The 21,395-nt window shown below is 47.7% G+C and overlaps 1 protein-coding gene across 3 annotated transcripts in view; it reads left to right on the top strand.

Moving 5' to 3' along the window:
• Positions 1–21,395, top strand: part of TIMM44 (translocase of inner mitochondrial membrane 44) — a 676,068-nt gene that overhangs the window by 373,522 nt on the left and 281,151 nt on the right. For all 3 annotated transcript variants that reach the window (XM_069649680.1, XM_069649678.1, XM_069649679.1), the window contains one exon: positions 18,333–18,457. In XM_069649680.1, the coding sequence (XP_069505781.1) occupies positions 18,333–18,457 (125 nt within the window). The remainder of the gene's footprint in view (positions 1–18,332; positions 18,458–21,395) is intronic.

Below are 21,395 nucleotides of genomic sequence, written 5' to 3'. Positions count from 1 at the left end.
ACTTATCAAAACACCAGACTCCAGAGAGCCTGGTGGTTCAAGCGGCAACTTCATCTAGCAATAGGACCGCTTACCCCACTGTCCCACAGGATGGGGATGACAAGAGGTACGATTCTATGGCGAAGAAAGTCTTCTCTGCTTGTAGTATGGCGTTGAAGTCCATCAACGCCACCTGTATGCTCGCCAGGTTCAGTCACACACTATGGGAGTGTGCTTCATCAGCGGCTGACTGCATACCCGAAGGAGAGGAAAAAGAAGCCTTCCTTAACATTATTAAAGATGGCAAAGATGCCATGTGCGAATCACTTCAAACTGGCATCGATTCCGCTGACAGTATCAGCAGGGCCATGGCGGCAAGTACAACAATCTGCAGGCATGCGTGGTTGCGACAGTCTGGCTTTGCTCCAGATGTACAGGCCAGACTTTTGAAAATGCCCTTTGACGGCTCTTCACTATTCGGAGGAAAAAAGGCTGATGACAGTCTGGAAAAGTTACATACTTCTAAAGCAGCAGCAAAATCTTTAGGAGCTGCTATCCGCCAAACTCCTTTTCGCCCCTCAGGAACCTCTCGGAGAGGAAGGTCCTTTCGTTGCTATTCCGCATTCGGGAAAGGCAGAGGACAGCCGGCTCAAAGAGGCCAAAGGAGATCCACCCGAGGTGGACGTGTCAAAAGTACTAAGGCCGCAGCAGAGGCAGGTGCCTTTTTACCCTCGGCATCTGCATCAGCCGCCCCCAAACCACTCTGAGGCCTTTCCACACAATACACCTGTAGGGGGCAGGTTAACTCACCATCTGACGGAATGGCAGGCTATAACGTCAGATGCTTGGGCATTGGAGACAGTTGCCCAGGGTTACTGCCTACCCTTTCTACACATCCCTCAGAGTCATCCACCGGGGAACAGCTCTCTAAAAGTTCCAGATTCGTTCCTCTTGCAGGAAATTATAGACCTGCTAGAGAATGGTGCCATAGAACCGGTACCTGTAGCGGACAGGAACAAGGGCTGGTCCTCCCCCCCCTACTTTCTCATTCCAAAGAAGGACGGAGGACTGAGACCCATCCTGGACTTACGAGAATTGAACAAGTTCCTCAGGAAGGACAAGTTCAAGATGGTAACTCTCTCTCAGATCCTTCAGGCCCTCCAGCTCCAGGACTGGCTGGTATCTCTGGACCTGCAGGATGCTTATTTCCATGTGCCAATCCATCTAAAACACAGGAAATACCTGAGGTTCGCAATTGGCGACTCTCATTAATTTCGAGTTCTGCCATTTGGGCTGACCTCCGCCCGAGGGTCTTCACCAAGCTGTCCTATTGGTAGCACTAACATCTGCTAGGAGGGTGAGCGAGCTACAAGCTCTCTCCTGTAAACCCCCACATACAATTTTCCACAAGGACAAAGTTGTCCTACAGGTGAACCCTAATTTCCCCCAAAGGTGGTTTCTGAATTTCATATTACTCAGAAAATTACCTTACCTTCGTTCTACCCTCCTCCCCATCCGGGGAAAGAGGAGGAAAGGCTACATACGCTGGACCCAAGGCGAGCTCTCAGCTTTTATATCAGCAGAATGGCTAGGATCAGGCAAGCAGACCAACTGTTTGTAGGATACTCGGGTCACAAGTTGGGACTACCCATAACAAAACAAACCATCTCCAGGTGGAATATTTTGGCCATTCTGGAATGTTACAAACTGGCAGGGAAAGAGCCACCCAAAAGCTCAGGGCTCATTCAACCAGGGGTATCGCAGCCTCTTCGGCTCTCCAAAGAGGGGTGCCGGTCCGAGACATGTGCGGCTGCCACATGGTCGTCCGCACATACATTCACAAGATTTTACAATCTGGATTCCTCCACTACTCAAGATACCAGATTTGGCAAGGCCGTATTACATTTGGTCCATCCCTAAAGGGATACATAACATTCTCACTCCCACCTCCAGTTACATGCCACTGCTATGGGAGTCTATCAAAGATAAGGAATACGTCAGAGGACACAATCCCTTCGAAGAACAAGTTACTTCTTACCTTGTAACGTTCTTTCGACGGGATGTTCCTCCGACGTATTCCTTATCGCCCCTCCCATCCATCCTGCAGTGATACTTCCCTTGTGGTTGCAGTTTACGCTCCTTCAAGGTCAATAACCAATTCAGGCATGACTTTTCTTATGCTACAAAACGGAACTGAGCAACGGACGCAGCGCGTGGCTATTTATGGGCATGGTGACGTCGGCGCAGATACGGTGGCCGTCGAGGGACATCGACTCGGCAGACGTCGACGCGCAGCGCCCTCTGCAGAAACATTTCTGAGGCCAGCAAGCTGGAAACGTATTCTCAAAGATAAGGAATACGTCGGAGGAACATCCCGTCGAAAGAACATTGCAAGGTAAGAAGTAACTTGTTCTTCTCCTTTTAAACCAATCGCTGTCCTGTGGGTCATACAGCCCCATCCAATGACAGCCCTCTCCGTAAGCTCCTCCTCTCGCAGCCATCCTCAGATTTGTACTGCATGTTTCAGTGTTGGGAGTCCTCGAGTTTGCTCTGTGAGCTACTTCTAGGTTTTTTGTGTTTTCAACAAAAAAAGATTCTATTTTTGTTCCCAAAGAGCCTCTTTTTTTCCATCTGCTGACAGTGAGGTTCCTTTGTTGGTGAATTTCAGCGCCCCTCAATGGCAAAGATTGTCAAAGTTTCCAGAAGGCCGTTGGGCCTACTTGACTCCCTTATAGTCAACAAGCTACACCGGGAACAAGTAACACTGATCCTAATGGCCCCAATGTGGACCCGTCAAATCTGGTTCTGACACTTACAAATGATGTCTTTGTGTCCTCCCATGAAACTACCCTGCACGGACAACCTGCTGACCCAGGATCAGGGAACAACTCTGCACCCATGCCTGCAGAAGCTGAACTTAGCAGCTTGGCTCCTGAGGTCATAGAATTTGGTCACCTTAACCTAGACCAAAGGTGCATGGAAATACTCAAGGAGGCACGCAATCCTAACACAAGGCACTGCTAATTTAACAAATGGAAATGCTTTGTGTCATGGTGCAGAACACAGTCTCTCAATACTACCGACTTTTCACCCACTAATATAGTCAACTACCTGCTCTACCTGCTCTACCTACTTGACTCAGGATTAGTTTTTAACTCACTGAAAGTAAACCTAGCAGTTCTCTCTGCTGCTTACACCACATCTCAGAACAACATTTTGTGGTGGAAGTTGCCCGCAGTTGAGGCTTTCATGGAGGGTGTCAAAAAATTGTACCCTCCCATTTCTAATTCTTCTCCCGGCTGGGACGTCAATGTCGTACTTGCAAGGCTCATGGGGGGGCCCCCTTCGATCCCATGCACAAAGCCAGCCTTAAACATCTTGCATACAAAACGCCCTTCCTAATAGCTGTTACTTCTATCAGAAGGGTCAGTGAACTACAATCTCTGTCTGCACAAGACCTCTTTGTAGTTATACACAAGGACAAAGGGGTGCTACGCACACATCTCGCTTCTCACTCAAATTCATATCAAAAGTCCATGTCAATCAAAGTATAGAGCTTCCTGTGTTTTTCCAAAACCCAACAAACGCAGCAGGAAAAAGTCTACTGGATGTACGCAGAGCTGTCATATTCTACCTTCAAACGACAAAGCCGATCAGAAAGACATATTGTTTCTTTGTATCTGCAGCGATTTCCATATGGATTGTCAACTGCATCCAACTCTGTTACTTTTTTGCCAAGATAGTGTTTTGCCTTTTAAATCAAGCCCAGAGGACACTCAACTCGATGCACTGGAGCAACTTTAGCCTTCATAGCAAATGTGCATTTAGGTGCGATTTGCAAGGCTGCCACTTGGAGTTCAGTACACACCTTCACCAAACATTACTGTCTGGACACGCATTCTATGGGTGATACACCGGTGGAACAAGCGCTGCCAAAACAACTCTTTGTAGCGATACCTTCTTAACCCAGCTTCTACAAGTACTGCTCGCAAAGCATGTGATTCTAAGCAGATACACAAGCCTCAAAAGGGATAAATTACTCAGTGATCGTATTTCTGATGCTTGAATCTGCTTAGATTCACAAGCGCCCACCCTTCATCCCCTCTGAGTAGAAGATGCCTGGGGAAAAAGCATAGATCTTTCACACCCCATGGTCTCTACTTACACTTCACGCTTACAATTTACAGTCCCTCTTGTCAGAAACAAATAATCTGAGGGACCTCAACACGTGCGGGTTCATGGATACAGGGTACGTCACACTACGGATAGTATTAGTCACGCTCTGTCGACGCTCCTTTTCGAACATTGAAAACTTTATGTGCAATACTCTGCGACTTCCACTAGATATCGGCCTATGCAAAGCATGTCAATTCAAAGCAGATGCAAGCATCAGAAATATGATTACGGTAAGTAATGTTATCCGTGTGTGTGTGTGTGTAACCTAATAAAGGTGTATATTTTCCAGTATACCACTGTGTAGACTTATTTACCTTTGTGTCAGCCTCCTTCCCCTTCCTTGAGTTAAGCTTCACTGCTACGCCTTGCTGCTTACCTTTACGAGGTGTCATTACTGCCCTACCTTAAGATTAGTGGTTATACAATACTCACCAGAGGGCTGTACAGAAAACACCTTGATACTGACCAAAGTTGCACAGACTGGCAACATGGAAAATGTAATTAGAAGTAGGCGACTTACCTTTGCAGGAAGAGCTGCAATGTGAGCATGACTTCCAGATGACCTGGCAAATACTTTTACATCACATCTGTTTTCTGCACTGGATTTGTAATGTGCAGCCCTTTCATCTGCACATTAGTGCAATGATTGCAGAATGGATGGTTGAAGTGAACATTGTCCACCTTAAGGGGTGCAATGTTTGCGCTTTCAGAACTGTTGGGACTAAATTATCAACTAAAAGCAACCTGTTTACACACGTTTTATGTCTAATCTGTGCCTCATTTCAAGACCATATAAGTGAACCCTGTGGCCATTTTAATGTCCATGGTGAAGTGTAAAAGGTGGGCAGTGTTTATCGGCATCATTACCAAAAGAGGGCTTCAGTATTTTACTTTACATGTATGTTACTTTTTATGTAATTTAAGGTGGTCTAGTGTAGCCACACTTATACTATTGTGACAGCCTCTTGGTTCGAGATCCTGTCAGACACAGTAAAGGGAGTAGATGGTGAGGACAGGATGTGAGACCTCAAGTATTGGTGAGTGCAAATTCTTGCACAACTCATGTTTGTTCAACCACTTAATCCTAATGAGCTAAAAAAAGACATTAGCTCGGTGTGCCCCAAGTGGTTTGTTTCTCAGCTGAATTGCATCATCCCTTTATCTGTATCTGGTACACTGTCAGTTTCCGTTTGTATTTGGTGATAATACCCTATTACGTAGTGCTTATTAGTTAAATAACTATTGTGATAAGTCAGTTGGTTTGGTTCAGATGGTTTATTAAAGAAATGTAAGAAAACCTCCTCAAAACCCTACTTCTATGATGGATTCACTACCCTAGAACTACTAGTTCTTGTCAGTGTATCTTGCAAATAAACTCTGTCCTTCATCCAAATCTATGCTAACCTACTATCTTCCCTACCACTATCAAAAGAAAGAAATGGGTAAAAATCTTCAGTTTTGTATTTGGTTACTCCCACTTGGTCGTGGATGGTTTTCTGACCCCATCCAAAGTGCTCTGTCTCTTCCAGCTCTTGGTTTCGTAGAATGTTTCCAACTAAATGTCTCAACTGTTCTTTTGGTCAGATAATGGCCTCATCACATGGTCTTAACAAGCTCTGGCCCTCCTGTGATTATTGATTTTCTCTCTCTGTTCTGGGGTATTCGTATTCTCAACCTCGCATTGGTTATGGGCCTGCTCAGCCCTACTCAGTTTGTTGTTTCTCTCACCCCCTCCTGGGGATACTCTGGTCGTTAGCTACATGTGGGCTATGGGCCTGTTCAGCCCTGAATGTGCTGTGCCTTGCTGGTTTTTCGGTTTCTCAGCCCTGCGTGGGCTTTGGGCTTCTGTAGCCTGGCTTGGTCCATTATTTCTATCACCCCCTCCTGGGGTATTTGGGTTTTTGGCCCCATTTGGTTTCTTGATTCTCGCAGCCCCTCTCAATGTAGTCATATTCTTAGCCCAGCGTGGCCTCGGTTGTGGCATCACCACCCACCAGCTGCTCCTCTGATGTTGCCGTTCTGTAGGGGAGGCAGTCTGTCTAGTCCATGCGGATCGATGTCCTTGACCTTTCTCTGGTTGGCTGTTCCTGATTACTTCTGCCTTTGTTGGGCTTCGGCGTCGACCGGTATGTCCCTTTCCTTCGGTTGTGCTTCCTTCCTCATCGGTCTCGGGCTTGGTGGGGCTTCCTTCTTCGTTGAAGCAGTAGTGCTCTGAGGGCTGCCTTGGGTCTCCATCCACCATGCTGAATCCGTGGTTTTCAGCTCCTTCTGTGAGGGAGCAACTCCGTTCTCTGCATATGCCAGTGTTTCTCGCTCTCAAGCTAATTCTCTCCTCCTATGTTGGCTTCCGGCTTTGTGTAGGTTCTTCCCTGGAATGGTAGGGAAGATTCCATTGGTCCAGGTATTCATCAAGAGGCGGAAACAAATACAGGTACCAAGCCATCCACTTTAAAGGGGCCCATGCACCCAAGTGCCATGTTCAATTCCCATATAACTAACGCGCATTGGGGCGTGTGAAGTGAAGGGAGGTGGAATGGAATTCTTACTTGGACATCCATTGTACCCGAGGGGGCAATTACCCCCATTGGGATCCAGCTTGCCCTGCACCCTATAGAGGGCATTGTGTAGCGGGCTCACCTCTCTAGTCCAAAAGGGGGTAGATCCGTTGGGGGAGAAGGCACAAATTGCCTGGGTTCATCACATAATGCTTTAATACAAAAATATATGCTCATATGCATATTAACTTTGAAAATGAAACTTTAAAGTTCATGCACTTGTTTGTGTAAGCATTTGATTAGAAAAAATGTGAAAATACTCGTGAAAAATAAATAAATAAATGCAGATGAATACAGATAATAGACCACACAATAAATATGAATAAATACAGACACGTAAACAAATATATAAAAAATGGCAGCCTTTATCACAATTTTTGCAGATTATGAAGGAAGTATTTGTGGCATAAATGTTTACGTGTCTGTTTTTCTGTATGTGATTTATTTTTTCTTTGACAAAGATACTAGCAAATGTTCCTATTGTTTGTCTTTTCACAACCTTGAGAAAGCACTCCGTGCAGGAAACTTGTGTCGGCTGAGCATTATCACTCTATTTTGTTGTAAGTCAGAGTCCGGGGATGGGCAAGGTAGCATATTATTTACCTTCTGTATTTCGTATGCACACAAAACCTAAGATGTCCTTATCTCTAGGATTCAATGTTCTGCAGTGGTTTGTCAGAATGCCCCTAAGAAAAAGAAGTCCTCTGTCCAAACCGGAGCTACCCTGACGCTACCACTACTAAAGAAACCTAGAAGTTCTAACACAAAAGATATATAGGCCCTATGCCTGAAAAATAAGCAGAGGCTAGTTTCTGACCCCCAATCTTGCGTCTCTTTACAGGACCCCTCGCCTAGTACTTATTCAAAACCCGCAGAAAGAATGTTTTGTTACTTGCTTTTCTCTGTTATCCAGTCCTTAAATGACTCTAGGAAGATTTTAGTTTTTACCCCACCTTTTGGGTTTGATGCCTCTCATGCTTTTTCTTGGCTTTGACTGCCAATACCACTGCTTGGGTTGTTTTGCCAGCTTTGGACCATTTAGTTCTACCCCACCCCCCTCCCCCCCACACTTGGGGTCTTATTGCTTTCTCAGCACCAGGCGTTTTCAAGGTTCTCAACCCTTCTCAGGTTATATCTCTGATTCTTACCCCGCTTTGGGTTTCTCTTGCTTTCACCCCGGCTTGGGGCCTCAATGCTCTCGCCCTCTGCTTGGTATCCTCTTGCTCTCGCCCCGGATTGGAGTCGTCCTGGCTCACGCCCCAGCTTGGGGCGCACTTGCTCTCACCCCAACTTGGGTGCTGTTTGTCACCTCCTCACCAGCGGGAAGTTTGTGGCTCGTTCTGAGGCCTGTCAGTGACACTACTCGGGCTGCAGGCACAGGCTTCTCTATACCACCCTGTTTCTGAGTCGTTTCTGTGCCCTTGATGCTCCTGGTTCCTGCTCCCGGAGGAGGTAACAAAGTACCCTGTGCGTCTCTGAGCGGAGTTCCGCCATTTCGGGACGTTGGCCTTTCTTCGTCACACCTCCTTGGAAGAGGAATCTATCTATCTCCCAGCTAGGTGGCGGGCAGTCCTTTCTGCTCTGTGGCAGTTCTCTTTCAGCTTGGGTACAGGTTAGTCCTTTAATGCTCTTGGTGTGGGGGGGGGGGGACTTCCCATCTGTCCTTTCGAAGCTGCAGACAACTAGTTGAAACAAGTCAGAAACTGCACCTTTCACTTTTACAGGTACGTTTTGTCTTTTTTAGAACAGTTTTCCTGAGGTCCAACTAAGTTCTTAGTAAGACCATTCAACTGAGACAGTACAAGACTCCACTCTTAGTATAAGGCTGTACCACCTGAGTTAGGTTAGGTCCAGATACATTTTGGGGGAAATAAGTACTATCACATATCATATAAACACATAGAAAAACACACTATGCTTGAAGGTACACAGAACAAAGCAAATAACCTAATTTGGAACACCGGAAGTCAAAACAAATAATTACTTTTAGATTACTTTCAGTAATACCAGGGTAGTAGACCCTTTCAGTTGTACCATGATGCTCAGCAAAAAATTACATAGTAAGTCAACTGGAAAATATAATTTTCAGAATAGTGGAACACTTATTCTGGGAACAGTAAAACACCTATAACTCTTATTCAAGATAACACAGTTGTTCTAGGGGAGTTGGACCTTGGGGTGTAATATTCAATTAAAGTTGCTTTTCAGTTCACAGAACTAACAGTTGAGCTCAAGGTAGGTAAAACCGATCTACTTTTGTCAGGAGCTACCAGCCACCTAAAAGTTAAATATGACTTAGGCAGATTTATTCTGGACAGGCTAACAGAGTCAGGGGAAGCAAGACCCAATTGGGGACACTCATACAATTATCCTAACAGAAATATTAAAGTGAAACCAACAGCATTACCTTTGGGAAGAGGGGAACCCAATTCACAGGTCAGTAAGTTAACCCTTTACCGACTTTCTGTTAGAATGGCAAAACAGTTTCTAAGGAAAGTAAGACTTTGAGAATACTTATATAAGAAGGCACAAAGCCTATTCAAGGTAATTGCATCCTATAGTACTTTTAAGAATGGCAAAACATATCTAAGGTAAGTAATACATTTTTGTAACTATTCACTCTGAGAGTTTAAAGCTACCCACTAACTCATTAACAAGTAAGTAAACATTTCAACTCTTGTTTTACTTTGTAAGGCAGACCCCTTAAAGTTTCTAGCCCTTCCCATTTCTAGTACATGAGTTCTCCCAGAGGCAGAAGAAGGGACCCTAGTAGTCTTGGAGCCAGCTGTAGGCAGGGTGAGATAGGGCTCAGTTGCAGGAAAATTTCAGAGTTCCAGAGGAAGACTGTTCAAACAAATAAGTATTTTACTTTAGAGTTAGTTGAAGGTCCAGGGACTTCAGAGAAGACACCCTAGGAGGATTCCAGCAGTGGGCCTGGTTGAACTGGATAGACCTCCCAATCACAGAAAACCCCCCACAACTACACAGAAATCACAAGAGACTTAAGGTAAGTAAATACCCAAGCCAAAACAGTACCTCAGCACAGAAGATGATGTTGCAGCAGGATAACTTCAGGATCTGTAGCCAAAAACCCAGGGACTGCATTCCTTGTCAGTAGGACAGAAGTCAGGACCCTCTATGGGCTTTTTCAGCAGGGTTTGACAGAGAAGGCTTCAGACAAGGGTTTCTTCGCGACTGGACATGACTCTGTGGATTTGGCGCCTTTTTCAGGAGCACAGAAGACGACCTATTGTTGGTTGCATTCTCATTGTTTGCAAAGTCCAGCACTCTGGTGAGGGACTTTAAGGACTTCATCACGTTTCTGGAGGTCCAGCAGGATGGCCCACAGGGTATTGGGGTATTGCCGTCCCGCAATGTAGCAGCACGACGTGGGATGGCTCAAAATGCATGTCTTGAGTCTAGTGGGTCTCACCAGCTCTGGGTCGTCGTTTTCGGAAACCTCAGGTCAATTGGAAGGAAGGGTAACCGCAGGCTCCGGTTACACAGCATGCTCTCCGGTCACTGGAAATCGGCTCAGCCTTGAATTCTTAATCTTCCTCTTCGGTTTTGGTTCCAGTGGTCGACTACCTCTTCAGATTCCAGGATCACACTTTTATGCAGGAACCCTGCCAATCAAACAGCCTTGCAGCATTCAAAATTGGGGGGTTGGCACTCCTTTCATGACAGCCAGTCTTCCAGTTTGAACTGGATTCTAGCAGTCAGGCTGGAAGGCAGAGTGCCGCTGAGTTTTGGACGCCTCCCTCGCTTCCTCCCTTCACAGACACTCTGGAGCCTGAGTGGGAAGTCCACAGAACTCCTGCCGAAGATAAAAATCAGTTATTTCGCACCCTGGAGGTCACGGGAAGTAACAAGAAAAGATAAGGAACACTAAAATGGCGAAAGAACAAGACTTGGGCCATTTTGGTAAAATGAGCACCCATGGGTGCAAACAGCCCGAGATAAAGGTGCGCAGAATAATAAACTTCACTGCCACCAGCCATTAAAGGTAAGTTTGTCCTTGTAACATAAAGGTTACATTTAAAATGAGAAAGGGGATACTCAGTAGATCCCCAACACTCCACATAAGGTGTGGGCTGCTGGTCTTGCATAATAAAATGTAAAAGGGATCCAAAGAGCCTTTCTACCCTTGGGAACTATAGTTCTCACAAGGTTAGCCAGAGAAAGTTAAAAAGGGGAGACCCTAAGGCAACCCAGCAATAATAGGCACTTATTGCCAAAATGTTGTCAAAGAGGATTACTTTTAAAAGACACTATGGAGAGTCTTAAAAATGACACCCATGGGGGCGTGGCCTGGAGCATCAGCTATGTGGTCGCTCTCCTGATGGCCTCCGTGGGAAGCATGCAGCCGAGCTAACTAAAGCAACATTTCGGCAAGCTTTATAACGGTGGAAAAAGGAAAAATGCCTGTTGCGGCGATGGGAACATCCGGGCACCAGAATGGAGGAAAATTAGCAGCTAACGTCCGCTGCAACTTCTGAGTGGGAACGAGGAGCTGTGTGAGGCCTCTGCCGGGACGAACCAAAATGGTGGTCGGACCCAAGAGGGGGTTTTGCGGCGTCGGATGCGGGCTGGCAGCGGATGGCCTTAACCGCGAGCATCTGAGATGAAGAGCCCCTGATCCCTGGACCACCCTCCGGCCTGCCTAGATTACTCCCTGAAAAGTGTTCCAGAGCAGCAGCTTGTTCTCGCTCTCGGGACGAGAGAGGAGCTCCATCGACACCGGCCAGTGGAGAGGGAGCGCACCCAGCCCTAGCATTGAGCAGGGAGGCACTGCGCACCCCGCTGGTCTCTGCCGGTGGATAAAAGGCATCCCGCCCCCGCTCTGGGCCTCGCTTGAGCTTCCAACCACTGCCTGGGGCGCCCCGGCCCACAACGGAATCCAACCTCCCCACCCCCGCCCCCCAGCAGGTTAACACAACAACTCGCCTTGCCTGGACAGAACATAGGCTGGCCAGCTCTCCCCGGCAGGGGCACCCACATCGAGGAGCAGGACCCACAGGTCCCACTGGGCAATCATAAGCCCCGAACTGCCATCAACATCCATGGTCTCCACTTGAACTGTCTGGGTGCTGTCTAGGAGCCCTTGCCTTCTCGCATCAAAGTTCTCTTGGTTTACGCCTGCGGGGGGCCCAGCTTCACCGCGGCTCCTCTAGGGGTCTCAGCTGCCGGCACAGGACCCGATCCGTGACAATCCCCCCAATCCACTACCAAACGGACGCCGCGAAAGATTAGCCACTGTAAGTAACATTGAACAAGCTCTGGACAGTCTCCATTGCACCATCTGAACCAGCGGACATTACGAAACCCTCCTCCTCAGTTGAGCCCATCCGCTCCAGAGACCATAAAGCTCCCCCTTTCAATCGAACAGTGGAAGCAATGTCCAGGCAGTCAAAATCCACCAAAAACCCTGACATCGCCACTATGCGCCTTTCGGCGGACAAGGGGAAAAAGCTTGAACCTCTCAAACTCACGCCTCAAAAAGCCCCAGAAGACAAATCGGCATTAGCTACCAAAGAAGATATTCAAGTCTTCATGTCGGAAATAAAGGCGGAATTCAGATCGTGCATGTCGGAGCACACCTCAAAACTACAACAGACCTACCAAAGGGTCACAGAGGCGGAACAGAGGCTAGGAGAGATAGAGGATTGCTCTCAAGAACACTCGGCTGCCCTGGTGGAGGTCCAACGCTCGATCCGAACACTTCAGGACAAATGTGAAATCCGCTGGCTATTTCCAACAGCCCTTTAATTTTCCTACGAGGGTACCCTCCGTAGGATCTGTCACCTCGAAGATGCAGAAGCGATCCTACACCCTGACTCGCCGCCGGGGGCTCGAAGAATTTGGCACCAGACAGTACAGGGGGCGGGACGCCCGACTCCCCTCCAGAGCCGAGGCGGGCTTCCTGGTCAAAAGTACAAAGGAGCAGGAAGATTAGATGATCCGCTGCGGGGTTGGCAGTCTTTAAGTGGCGCCGAGCCTAGAGCATTGGGTGTACTCCGGCAACTCGTATGCTGCTCGGACCTAGCTCTTACGGGTTCGCCACCATCGTGCCATCGTGTCTCATAGGCTGCCCTGGCATAGAACAGCCAGCCCTGAAGCTCGGAACTACAGGAACACGCTGCGGTCTGCCCATGCCCAACTCCAAGGTACAAGTTATCAAGGATTCCTTGGAGTGGAACTCGGATGTCGTTATCTGTCCCAGCCCGGTTGGGTGAGGGAACAAGTTTGGCCCTGTTGGCGAGGGGACGGGCCGGTTTAGAAATGCCGCCGCCCCTCCCCCCCCCCCCATACGGCTAAAGGTTCAACCTCACGTTGGAGGCCAAGGTTAAAATCCCAATCACAAGGGGACTTCATGCTAATAACACCCCCGATTGATGGCTGACTCGTACCCATCGCAATCCCTCCACCCAGACCCCATGGAGGCTTCGGTTTCCACCCCGACTCGAATATTTTTGTCTCACTTAATATCATGGGGCTGAATTCCCCCGCCAAGCGCAAATCTATTTTGCAGAGACTGCAGGACGAAGAAGCCGCAGTGGCTTTTCTGCAGGCGACCCATCTTCTTCCAGTGGACTTCGTGCGGCTTCGCAACAGACACTTTCCACTCCAATACTTGGCCTCTGGCGGCACCAAAAAAAGGGGAACAGCGATCCTTTTTGCAAGGGAATTGAACCCACAAATCCTGGAAACTAAAGAATGCCCCAAGGGTCGCTTCATTGCAGTTAAATGCCTGCTGTTGGGACAATTGTACTCACTCATCTCGGTGTACGCCCCCAAGGAAGGACAAGCTACCTTTTACGAGGCTTTTGGCAATGCGCACCCCCCTTTGTGGAAGGCCAAACCATCATTGGAGGGGACTTTAACGGGGTTCCTGATCCAGCTATAGATAGATCGGACCCTCCCGCCCCCAAAGATTTCAAACTCGCGATCAGCTTCCTCCACTTCTTCAGAACCTTGGAAGTGGTGGACTCATGGCGGGTGCTCCACCCTACCGAGAAGGATTTCTCTTTCTATTCCTATGTACACAGGACCCTCGAGGATCAACCTCGTACTGGCATCTCCTCAGATTTTGGCAAAAGTTGATGAAGTATCCATCGGATCCAGAATCTTACCTGACCACGCTCCCATAACTCTGGCTCTCCGGGCACATGACCCAGTCCCAAATCCACAACGCCGATGGAATCTGTATGATCCCATGCTCAATGAGATGCCATTGAGGGACGCAATTGCCGAAACAATCCAGAATGTTTTCAAAGAAAACCTAAATGAAGAAACCATCCCAGCTAACACCTGGGACGCCATGAAGGCAGTGGTGCGAGGGAAGCTGATTTCGCCAGGTGCAGCATATCATAGGCACAAACGACAAGCCTGCCTGGTGCTGCCATCAAAGCCCTCAAACCTCAAGCTCCTGGCCTGGACAGATATTCAACCAAGTTTTATAAGCTCTTCCGGCCCCAATTAACCCCCTCACGGGTCACGCTCTTCAATTCCTTTGGGGAAACGGGCTTTGTAACCCCTTCCATGCAGGAATCCATCACCATTCTTCCACTCAAGCCGGGCAGAGACCCCGGGGACAATACCTCCTATAGACCTTTTTCTCTCCTGAACATAGATGCAAATATTTACTCCAAAATCCTTGCAAACCGCTTGACTAATGTATTGCCCAACATAATCGACCCTGACAAACCGGCTTCATTAAAAACAGGTCCACAGGGGATAATATCTGTAGAGCCCTGAATTTAATCGACATTGCGTCTCAGGACTCGCGGTAACTAGCGCTCTTGGCCCTGGACGCTACCAAAGCATTTGACAAAGTTGATTGGGCCTTAATGCATCTCAACCTAGAGGCTTTCTGCTTCGGACTGGCCTTCCAAAATATGGTCCTGGCTAACTATAAATCCCTGAACACTCTCTTCAGGGTTAATGGCTCCCTTTCTAGCCCAATTCCCCTAACCTGTGGAACCAGGCAGGGATGTCCTTTGTCCCTGCTCCTATTTGCCATGATTATGGAACCTTTTGCTCAGAGATTTCTACTAAACGCTAAAATCAAGGGCTTACATCTTGGCCCCTCCCAGCATAAAATAGCCCTCTACGCGGACAATGTTTCTGCTAACCATCACAGAGATTGGCACCTTGTTGAGACATGCTCTCTCGGAAATTGATAGTTTTGGGAGGGTAACAGGCTTCATCATTTATTTCAATAAATCCGTAGCCGTTGGGATAGGCTTAGAACCAGTTGAGCGGGAATCCCTCGACTCTCTCAGCCCAATCCAATGGAACGATAAAATTATTCCCTACCTAGGGGTGCATATTCCTGCATGCCCGGGAGAGGTGTACCATGTAAATTTCCCCTCTCTCTTTAAAGATCTTGAAGGACCTGGATCGCTGGGCATCACAAGAGATCTCTCTTATGGGGCGCATTACAGCCTGTAAAATTAACCTCTTCCCAAGGTTCCTATACGCCTGTTCCTCCGTGCCCGTTGCGGTCCCGCTCCCCCTGCTTCGCTGCCTGCAAAGGAGGGGGTTTCGGTTCATCTGGAGGGGTAAAAAGGCAAGAACTTCCCAGAGGACAATGATGGGCAATGCCAAACTGGCTGGGCTTGGGGGTTCCTGATCTGCGGGGGTACCAAGTAGCAGCACAGTTAGCCCACACTCATGCTTGGCTGATGTCCTCGGAGCGCCCGATATGGGTGCAGGCAGAACAATCTCGCCTGGCTCTCCCCTTGCGCTTCCTCCCACACATTTCGCCCCCACTGCGCCGGCAATGGGAGAAACTGTTATCCTCCTCCAAACATACCCTGAGCATCTGGGACTGGGCCCTGAAACGCAGGGGTATTCCGAGGGGTCTAAGTCCCTCCTCCCCAATTTTCCATAACTCGGTATTCTCTCCTGGGGTCAGCCCCAGAACTGTAAAAACTGGATTGCGGGGAGCCTTGAAACTCTGGGAAACTTTTCGAGGGGGGCCAACCCTGCACCTTTAAGCAATGTAAGGCGGCCTTTCAGCTCAGGGAAACAGATGAAACATTACCCAAGTAGCAATCCCATTATATCCGGAACCAGTCCTTTTGGGGGCCCCGGTCCCCGGGATTTAACCAAGGTCTGGAAGGCGAGCCAAGCCCCTGACCCAGCTCCTCCTGGCAGGGAGAATCAGTCGCCCGCACCTGGAAAACTGTAGGGCCATTTATGTCTCTCTGGTGGGTGAAGATGTGGGACATTCTGATTGCGGAAAAGGTTTTGGCGGCCAGAGCGGGCCTCCTACATCGTTTCCTGAACATTTGGGCTCCGTTCCTGGACTACGATCTGAACTTACCAGCACTAACTAATAAACCTCCAGCGGTCAAGAGGGCCCTTGGCGTGGAGGGGGACCCCCTAGGGGCGGAAGTCTCGAGACATGTGGAGGGGGGAGGTGGAGTCAGGGGTGTGGGGGGAGTGAAGGGGCCAGGGTTGAGGCAGAGGGCATGGATATGTGAAACTCACATATTTCTAGTAGACGGACGGGGGGGGGGGGGTAAAATAGGGGTTATACATGAAGTGTTTCTTGCTTTGTATTCTTTTGTCAAATGTGCATTGGTTTAAAATAAACATGTTTAAAAAAAGAAAGAAAATGACACATAAAAAGATTCTGTGAGTGTGGAAAAAGGATCCCACTCGTAGGTAAAAGGATTGTAGTCTTTGGACGGGGGAGGGGGATCTCTCGTCCTACAGTGGGCCTATCCCCAGAAGGGGTCACTCTGAGTAGGATCCTGCCTGCCCTGTCACCTAGGTGGTGTTGAGCTTAGCAGGCTCACCTCTCTAGTTCCAATGGTAGTGGGGAGGCTCCCCCTTTTGAAGAGTTGACAAATCCTTTGATTCATCACAATTTAACTAATCACTACCAGAGGGTCTATGAACACATTTTCATGGTATAAACAATACAGTAACGCATGCACAAGGATTTCCTAAATATTACATTACAAGTAGGAAGGGCAGTGCAAGTCCACAGCTGTTTATGTGCTATTCCTATCAAGATTGTTTGGGAATACCCACATCAATGTTTTCCCTGAGCTTAATATGGTTGACGCAATCAAACACTTTATCTAGAGCCTTAAAACTACAAAGATGGGTTATTGTTTCAAGTGCACTCATTTTGGAAACCTTATGCATAGTTGTAGTCTCTGGTTTGCCATGCCAAGCCCTTTCCTAAACCCCAATTGCGTGGGGCCAGTATATTTTTAACTTCCACCCAATTTTAAGTTTAGGCTAGAAATGTTTTGTCAAATAGTTTGAATGAGCTTTCCAGGAGGGATATGCGTCTTTAGCTAGATGGGAGGGATCGGTTCCCCTTTTTAATTATCGTGACGATTACTGCACTTATGGGAATTTGGTAATAAGTAACCTAGCATTAAACGCATTGTATATTGTATAACAAAGGAGTTGAGAGAGTTTGCTTTAAGCAGCGCTACTGGTACACTATTGATGCCGGGTATTTTCTTTGCCTTAAATGCCTAAGCGCTAGTGTTGCTTCAGCACAAGCTATTGATAATTGTTCGAAATTAGATACCATAGCTTTGCCACTTGTGTACCACCCAGGCCTTCGCGAACATTTTAATAACACTAGGATCACAGCCATACTGTCTCAAGAAATAATGCAACCATTTCTCTGACCGGTTCATTATTCTCAGCAACCTAATAGACTATTCAAAGAAATCCTCATTCAGCTCCACTTTACGTCAATTTTCGCTTCTGTTTCTTAGCATGAAGGTAACAATAGAACCACAGAGTGTATGTCTTTTAAAACAATGATAAATTAATTGACTGCCTTGCATGCGTTATCTAAACAGGAAAATGTTTGGGGCCTGTGTTGTGTCGTTTGTTCCCTGCTTTGGTCCTGCATGAATGCTTGCCTGAGAGAATGCCTGATGGAATGTTATGCCTATGGAATGTTGTGGTGGGAGTGCCCCTGTAAGCTCCATGAAGGTTGGTTGGAGTGAAGCAGCCTGTGAGAGAGGAGGTGGTGGATGTCTCCTGTGTACCTTCCTACTTAACCTTGTACTTACCTCCTGTAAATACCTTGTCACTGGAACTTAGTAAAACACAAGTCACTTCCCTTACCTGAGTGTCATATCTTTCGTTTCACCCCGCAACAGCCGGCTTTCAGAGTTGGTTGAATGAGTGTAGTCACTGCCTCAGTGCCATCCAATAGTAAATCAAAATTCTCAATTAGCATCTCCAAGTCCTCCAAGACAAACAGGAAATGAATCCTGCAACACAGGTTTTAAATATTGGACAAAAGGATATGGATAAGTTGTTTGGATATGGATATATCCATATCCAAACAACGTATGTATATCTTGTTGGTTAACATACCTTCAGAGACGATTAGCTCTTTAACAGGGCACTCTGATTTCTAAAGGAGGTTGAGAGAGAGAGAGAACAAAATGATCACGGTCTGATAATGTATGATGGCACACATTTTGGAAACATGACTTAAAACTTCAGCAAGACTAGTTTTTCAGATAGTTTCATATTTCTTATGGTTGTAGAAAACTTGCTTTAAGGCTCACTTTTTGATCAAAAGCCATCTTTTTATTTTTTGTATTTTATTTATTTTTTTTTTTACAGGTGGCTTGTTTTCCAAAACAGAAATGTCAGAGGTTCTGACAGAAATTCTAAAAGTAGACCCCGGTTTTGACAAGGATACGTTTCTGAAACAATGTGAGCGAGATATTATTCCAAACATTCTTGAGGTATGCTTTAATTATCAATACATGTCTGTTCAGGTTTGTTTGCAAGTGAATGTGTTGGAAGTGTACTGTTTCTCCTCACTGTGGTTCTATGTGCTTTATTTTACTTGTATGTATATTTTTCAAGACTTGTTCTGAAATCTTTTTTATTAATATCAGAATTTAACTAACACCGACATTTATGTATAGGTGGGTGGGCCCCAGGTGTGATGCTCCATTGCATATTAGCAAGATTAATCCTTCGAGCATGGATAGGTGCTGTAAAGACGTCATGGGGAGGTGGGAGGGGGAGTCTGTACCTCAGCTCTCTGTGGAGAGCCCCCCACCTGGGCAACCTGTAGAATAAAGATATATCACAAGCCAGTCCATATATTGTTCACAAGAGACTTTCCAATAGTTCTGCAACCACAAAGTACCTGGCGTTGTAGCGTTCCTCGTTGGGGAATCGACGGCCCTTCTTGAGTGCCCTCCCTTTAAGGCGGGAGTCACGGGTCGTTGAACGTCCGACGGAGAACAGGGTGAGCTACGACGGTGAAGTGGCAGCTTCGTTCTTAGCGGTGCTCCTTGACGGAGAAGCATAAACGTCCTGCCAGGAAGAGGCGTGCGGGGCACCTCGATGTCGATAGTTCTGGACCGCAAAGAGTTTGAAGAACTGTGGCCTAGCAAGGGTGTCGAGTTGTTGCCGTCTCTGTGGTCTTTGGGTGGCGGGAAACCCACCGGCGGATACTCCTCGGTGCGTCGACGGTCTGGCCTTCTCCAGTGGGAGTTCTTGGGCAAACGGGAGCACAGCGGCTCCGGTCGGCGACGGCGGTCGTCGACAGTGGCGGACAACAGTCCGGCACTTCTCCTTGGGATTCCGCGGCAGTCCCCGTCTCGGGTCGGGAGCCTGTCGAAGGTCTGTCTACCAGGGAGTTTTGGCAAAGATCAGCTGGTGCGCGATGGTACCTCGTAGCTCGGGAAGAGGTCACCTTACCAGGTCCTCTCTGGGTCAGTCCTTGGAGACACAGCATCTTTCAGATTGATGGAGAGCGACAGCAATTCTTCTATTCCAGCAGGGCTTCAAGGTCAACCGTCGGTTTCACTCCAGTTACTCTTCGTAGTTTGGACTTCAGCTCTGAACACGATTCCTAGCAGTGAGAGGTCCCCAGATATACTGTTGATCTCCCATTCATTCCGCTGGGTCACACTCGAGCATCCAATCACTATGAAGGGCATTCAGCAGTCTGTCAGCCAATCAGGCGCACGGTGCATTCAGGCCATTCTTCTCCAGCCAGACACTCATAACAGAATGTGGATTCAGACAAGTACCACGCCATTCAACACTACACACTGCATTCATACCAGTTTCGGGCAAGGCTGTCTCAGTCATTGTGTCAAACACTAGATATCAGACATCCACAACAAGAAGTGCATATGCGTCACACACTTCATTCACCCAGGTCCCACCCACAGGTGTACCCACAACATACGGTCGTTGGGAAGGCTCCAGCCAGTCTGGTCGGCACTTCCCCACACTACCATATATGGAACTTCCACCCAACAGCCAGTCAGGGGGAAGAGACATCTGGGCTTCCCGGGACTGCGGGAAGATCAAGGTAACAGGCGATGGAAGGCAAGAGGCTATGGGGGCCATCTTGTCTCCATCAGGAATCTACCGATTCCAATGACAGGGCCTGGGCAACCCAAAATGGAGGACGCTCAGGGCACCAGTCATTTCAGCACGGAGCTGCCACCAGCCCATACCCTGCTCTGTGGGCAACACACAGGTGCCCAAAAACATACACTAGGGGCACAGGGTTGTGCCACCCACCCAGGGGTGCCATAAGGGTATCCCATGGGTCTGTTCACCAAAACCAAAAGAGAGCTGCATCGCCAGGAGTCCCAATGAACTCCTGAGCGGAAAACACGATAGAACACACGATAAAAGGCAGTAAAGGACAAGGATACGGAGGCCCTGCCCCTCCGATGCATTTCCAGCATCACAGGTGCGGGGAATGCAAGGCAGTGGGATGATGGAACAGATGCAGTGGTTTCTGTTGTAGGCGCTATATGAATGGCTGAGCCACTCATAGGTCGCTTAGCTGGTTGATGTGCGTAGTGTAAGATGGGAGAATGTGCCTGATGATGAAAACTTAATTGGTTAATGGGAGGGTAGGTTGGCTATTCCATTTCTTGGGTGGTACATTGCTTTGGCCATATAAAGTTCAGTGTGAGCCAAGTTCCTCCAATTTTCCTTTCTGTATGCATAGGAGTATCCTGTGGTTTGGTGAAGTTGAGGCCCAGTTAGGGCATCAGGTTATTGACACGTGGCCTGTTGGTGGGACACACGTTTGTGTGTATCTTGTTGCCCACTTGTTTAATAAGCAGTTACAAGTTCTCCTAAGCCTATTTGTTCTTGTTTCCGGCTATGTTAGGCTTACAATATTATATGGGAGGTGGGTGGGCCAACCGGTTCATGTCCAAGTTGAGAGGTGTTATCCTATGTGTTTGGTGGTGTGTATTGACCATAGAAAAAAAGCGTTCACAATAAGGTCTAAATGTTTACATGTTTGTATTGCTGGTTTTTCTTGCTTGGAAGGGAAGGTGTTTGGCATATGGGCAGAGTGTGCTTGATTTCTGGCAGTGTATCCATTGTATGTACATGCTGATGAGTCACTGCATGCATTAGCCTTGGGAGGATTTATGTTGGTATTCCGTATATGGTAAGCCCTTTCCTAGGCAAATCTCTGGCTTCCCTGAGCAAAGCAATGGTATGAGTTTTAGGCCAGATTGGGGGCTGGGATTCTCTGGTCCAAATCCACATCCTGATCAGTCTTTTGCTGGGGGGATGGGGTGGACGGAGGCCGGAGACCAATCTATGATTGGCCAGCCCATGCCAGTTTGAACGGTGCAGATCCTTAGTATTGGTGGGTTCGGGGGCAACTCCAGTTCAAATTTAGGA

This window comes from Ambystoma mexicanum, chromosome 1p (genome assembly GCF_040938575.1).
Source record: "Ambystoma mexicanum isolate Mex_15411 chromosome 1p, UKY_AmexF1_1, whole genome shotgun sequence".
NCBI classification, from domain to species: domain Eukaryota; kingdom Metazoa; phylum Chordata; class Amphibia; order Caudata; family Ambystomatidae; genus Ambystoma; species Ambystoma mexicanum.
The sequence above is the reverse complement of the archived record's forward strand: the minus strand, read 5'-3'. Positions and strand labels throughout refer to the sequence as shown.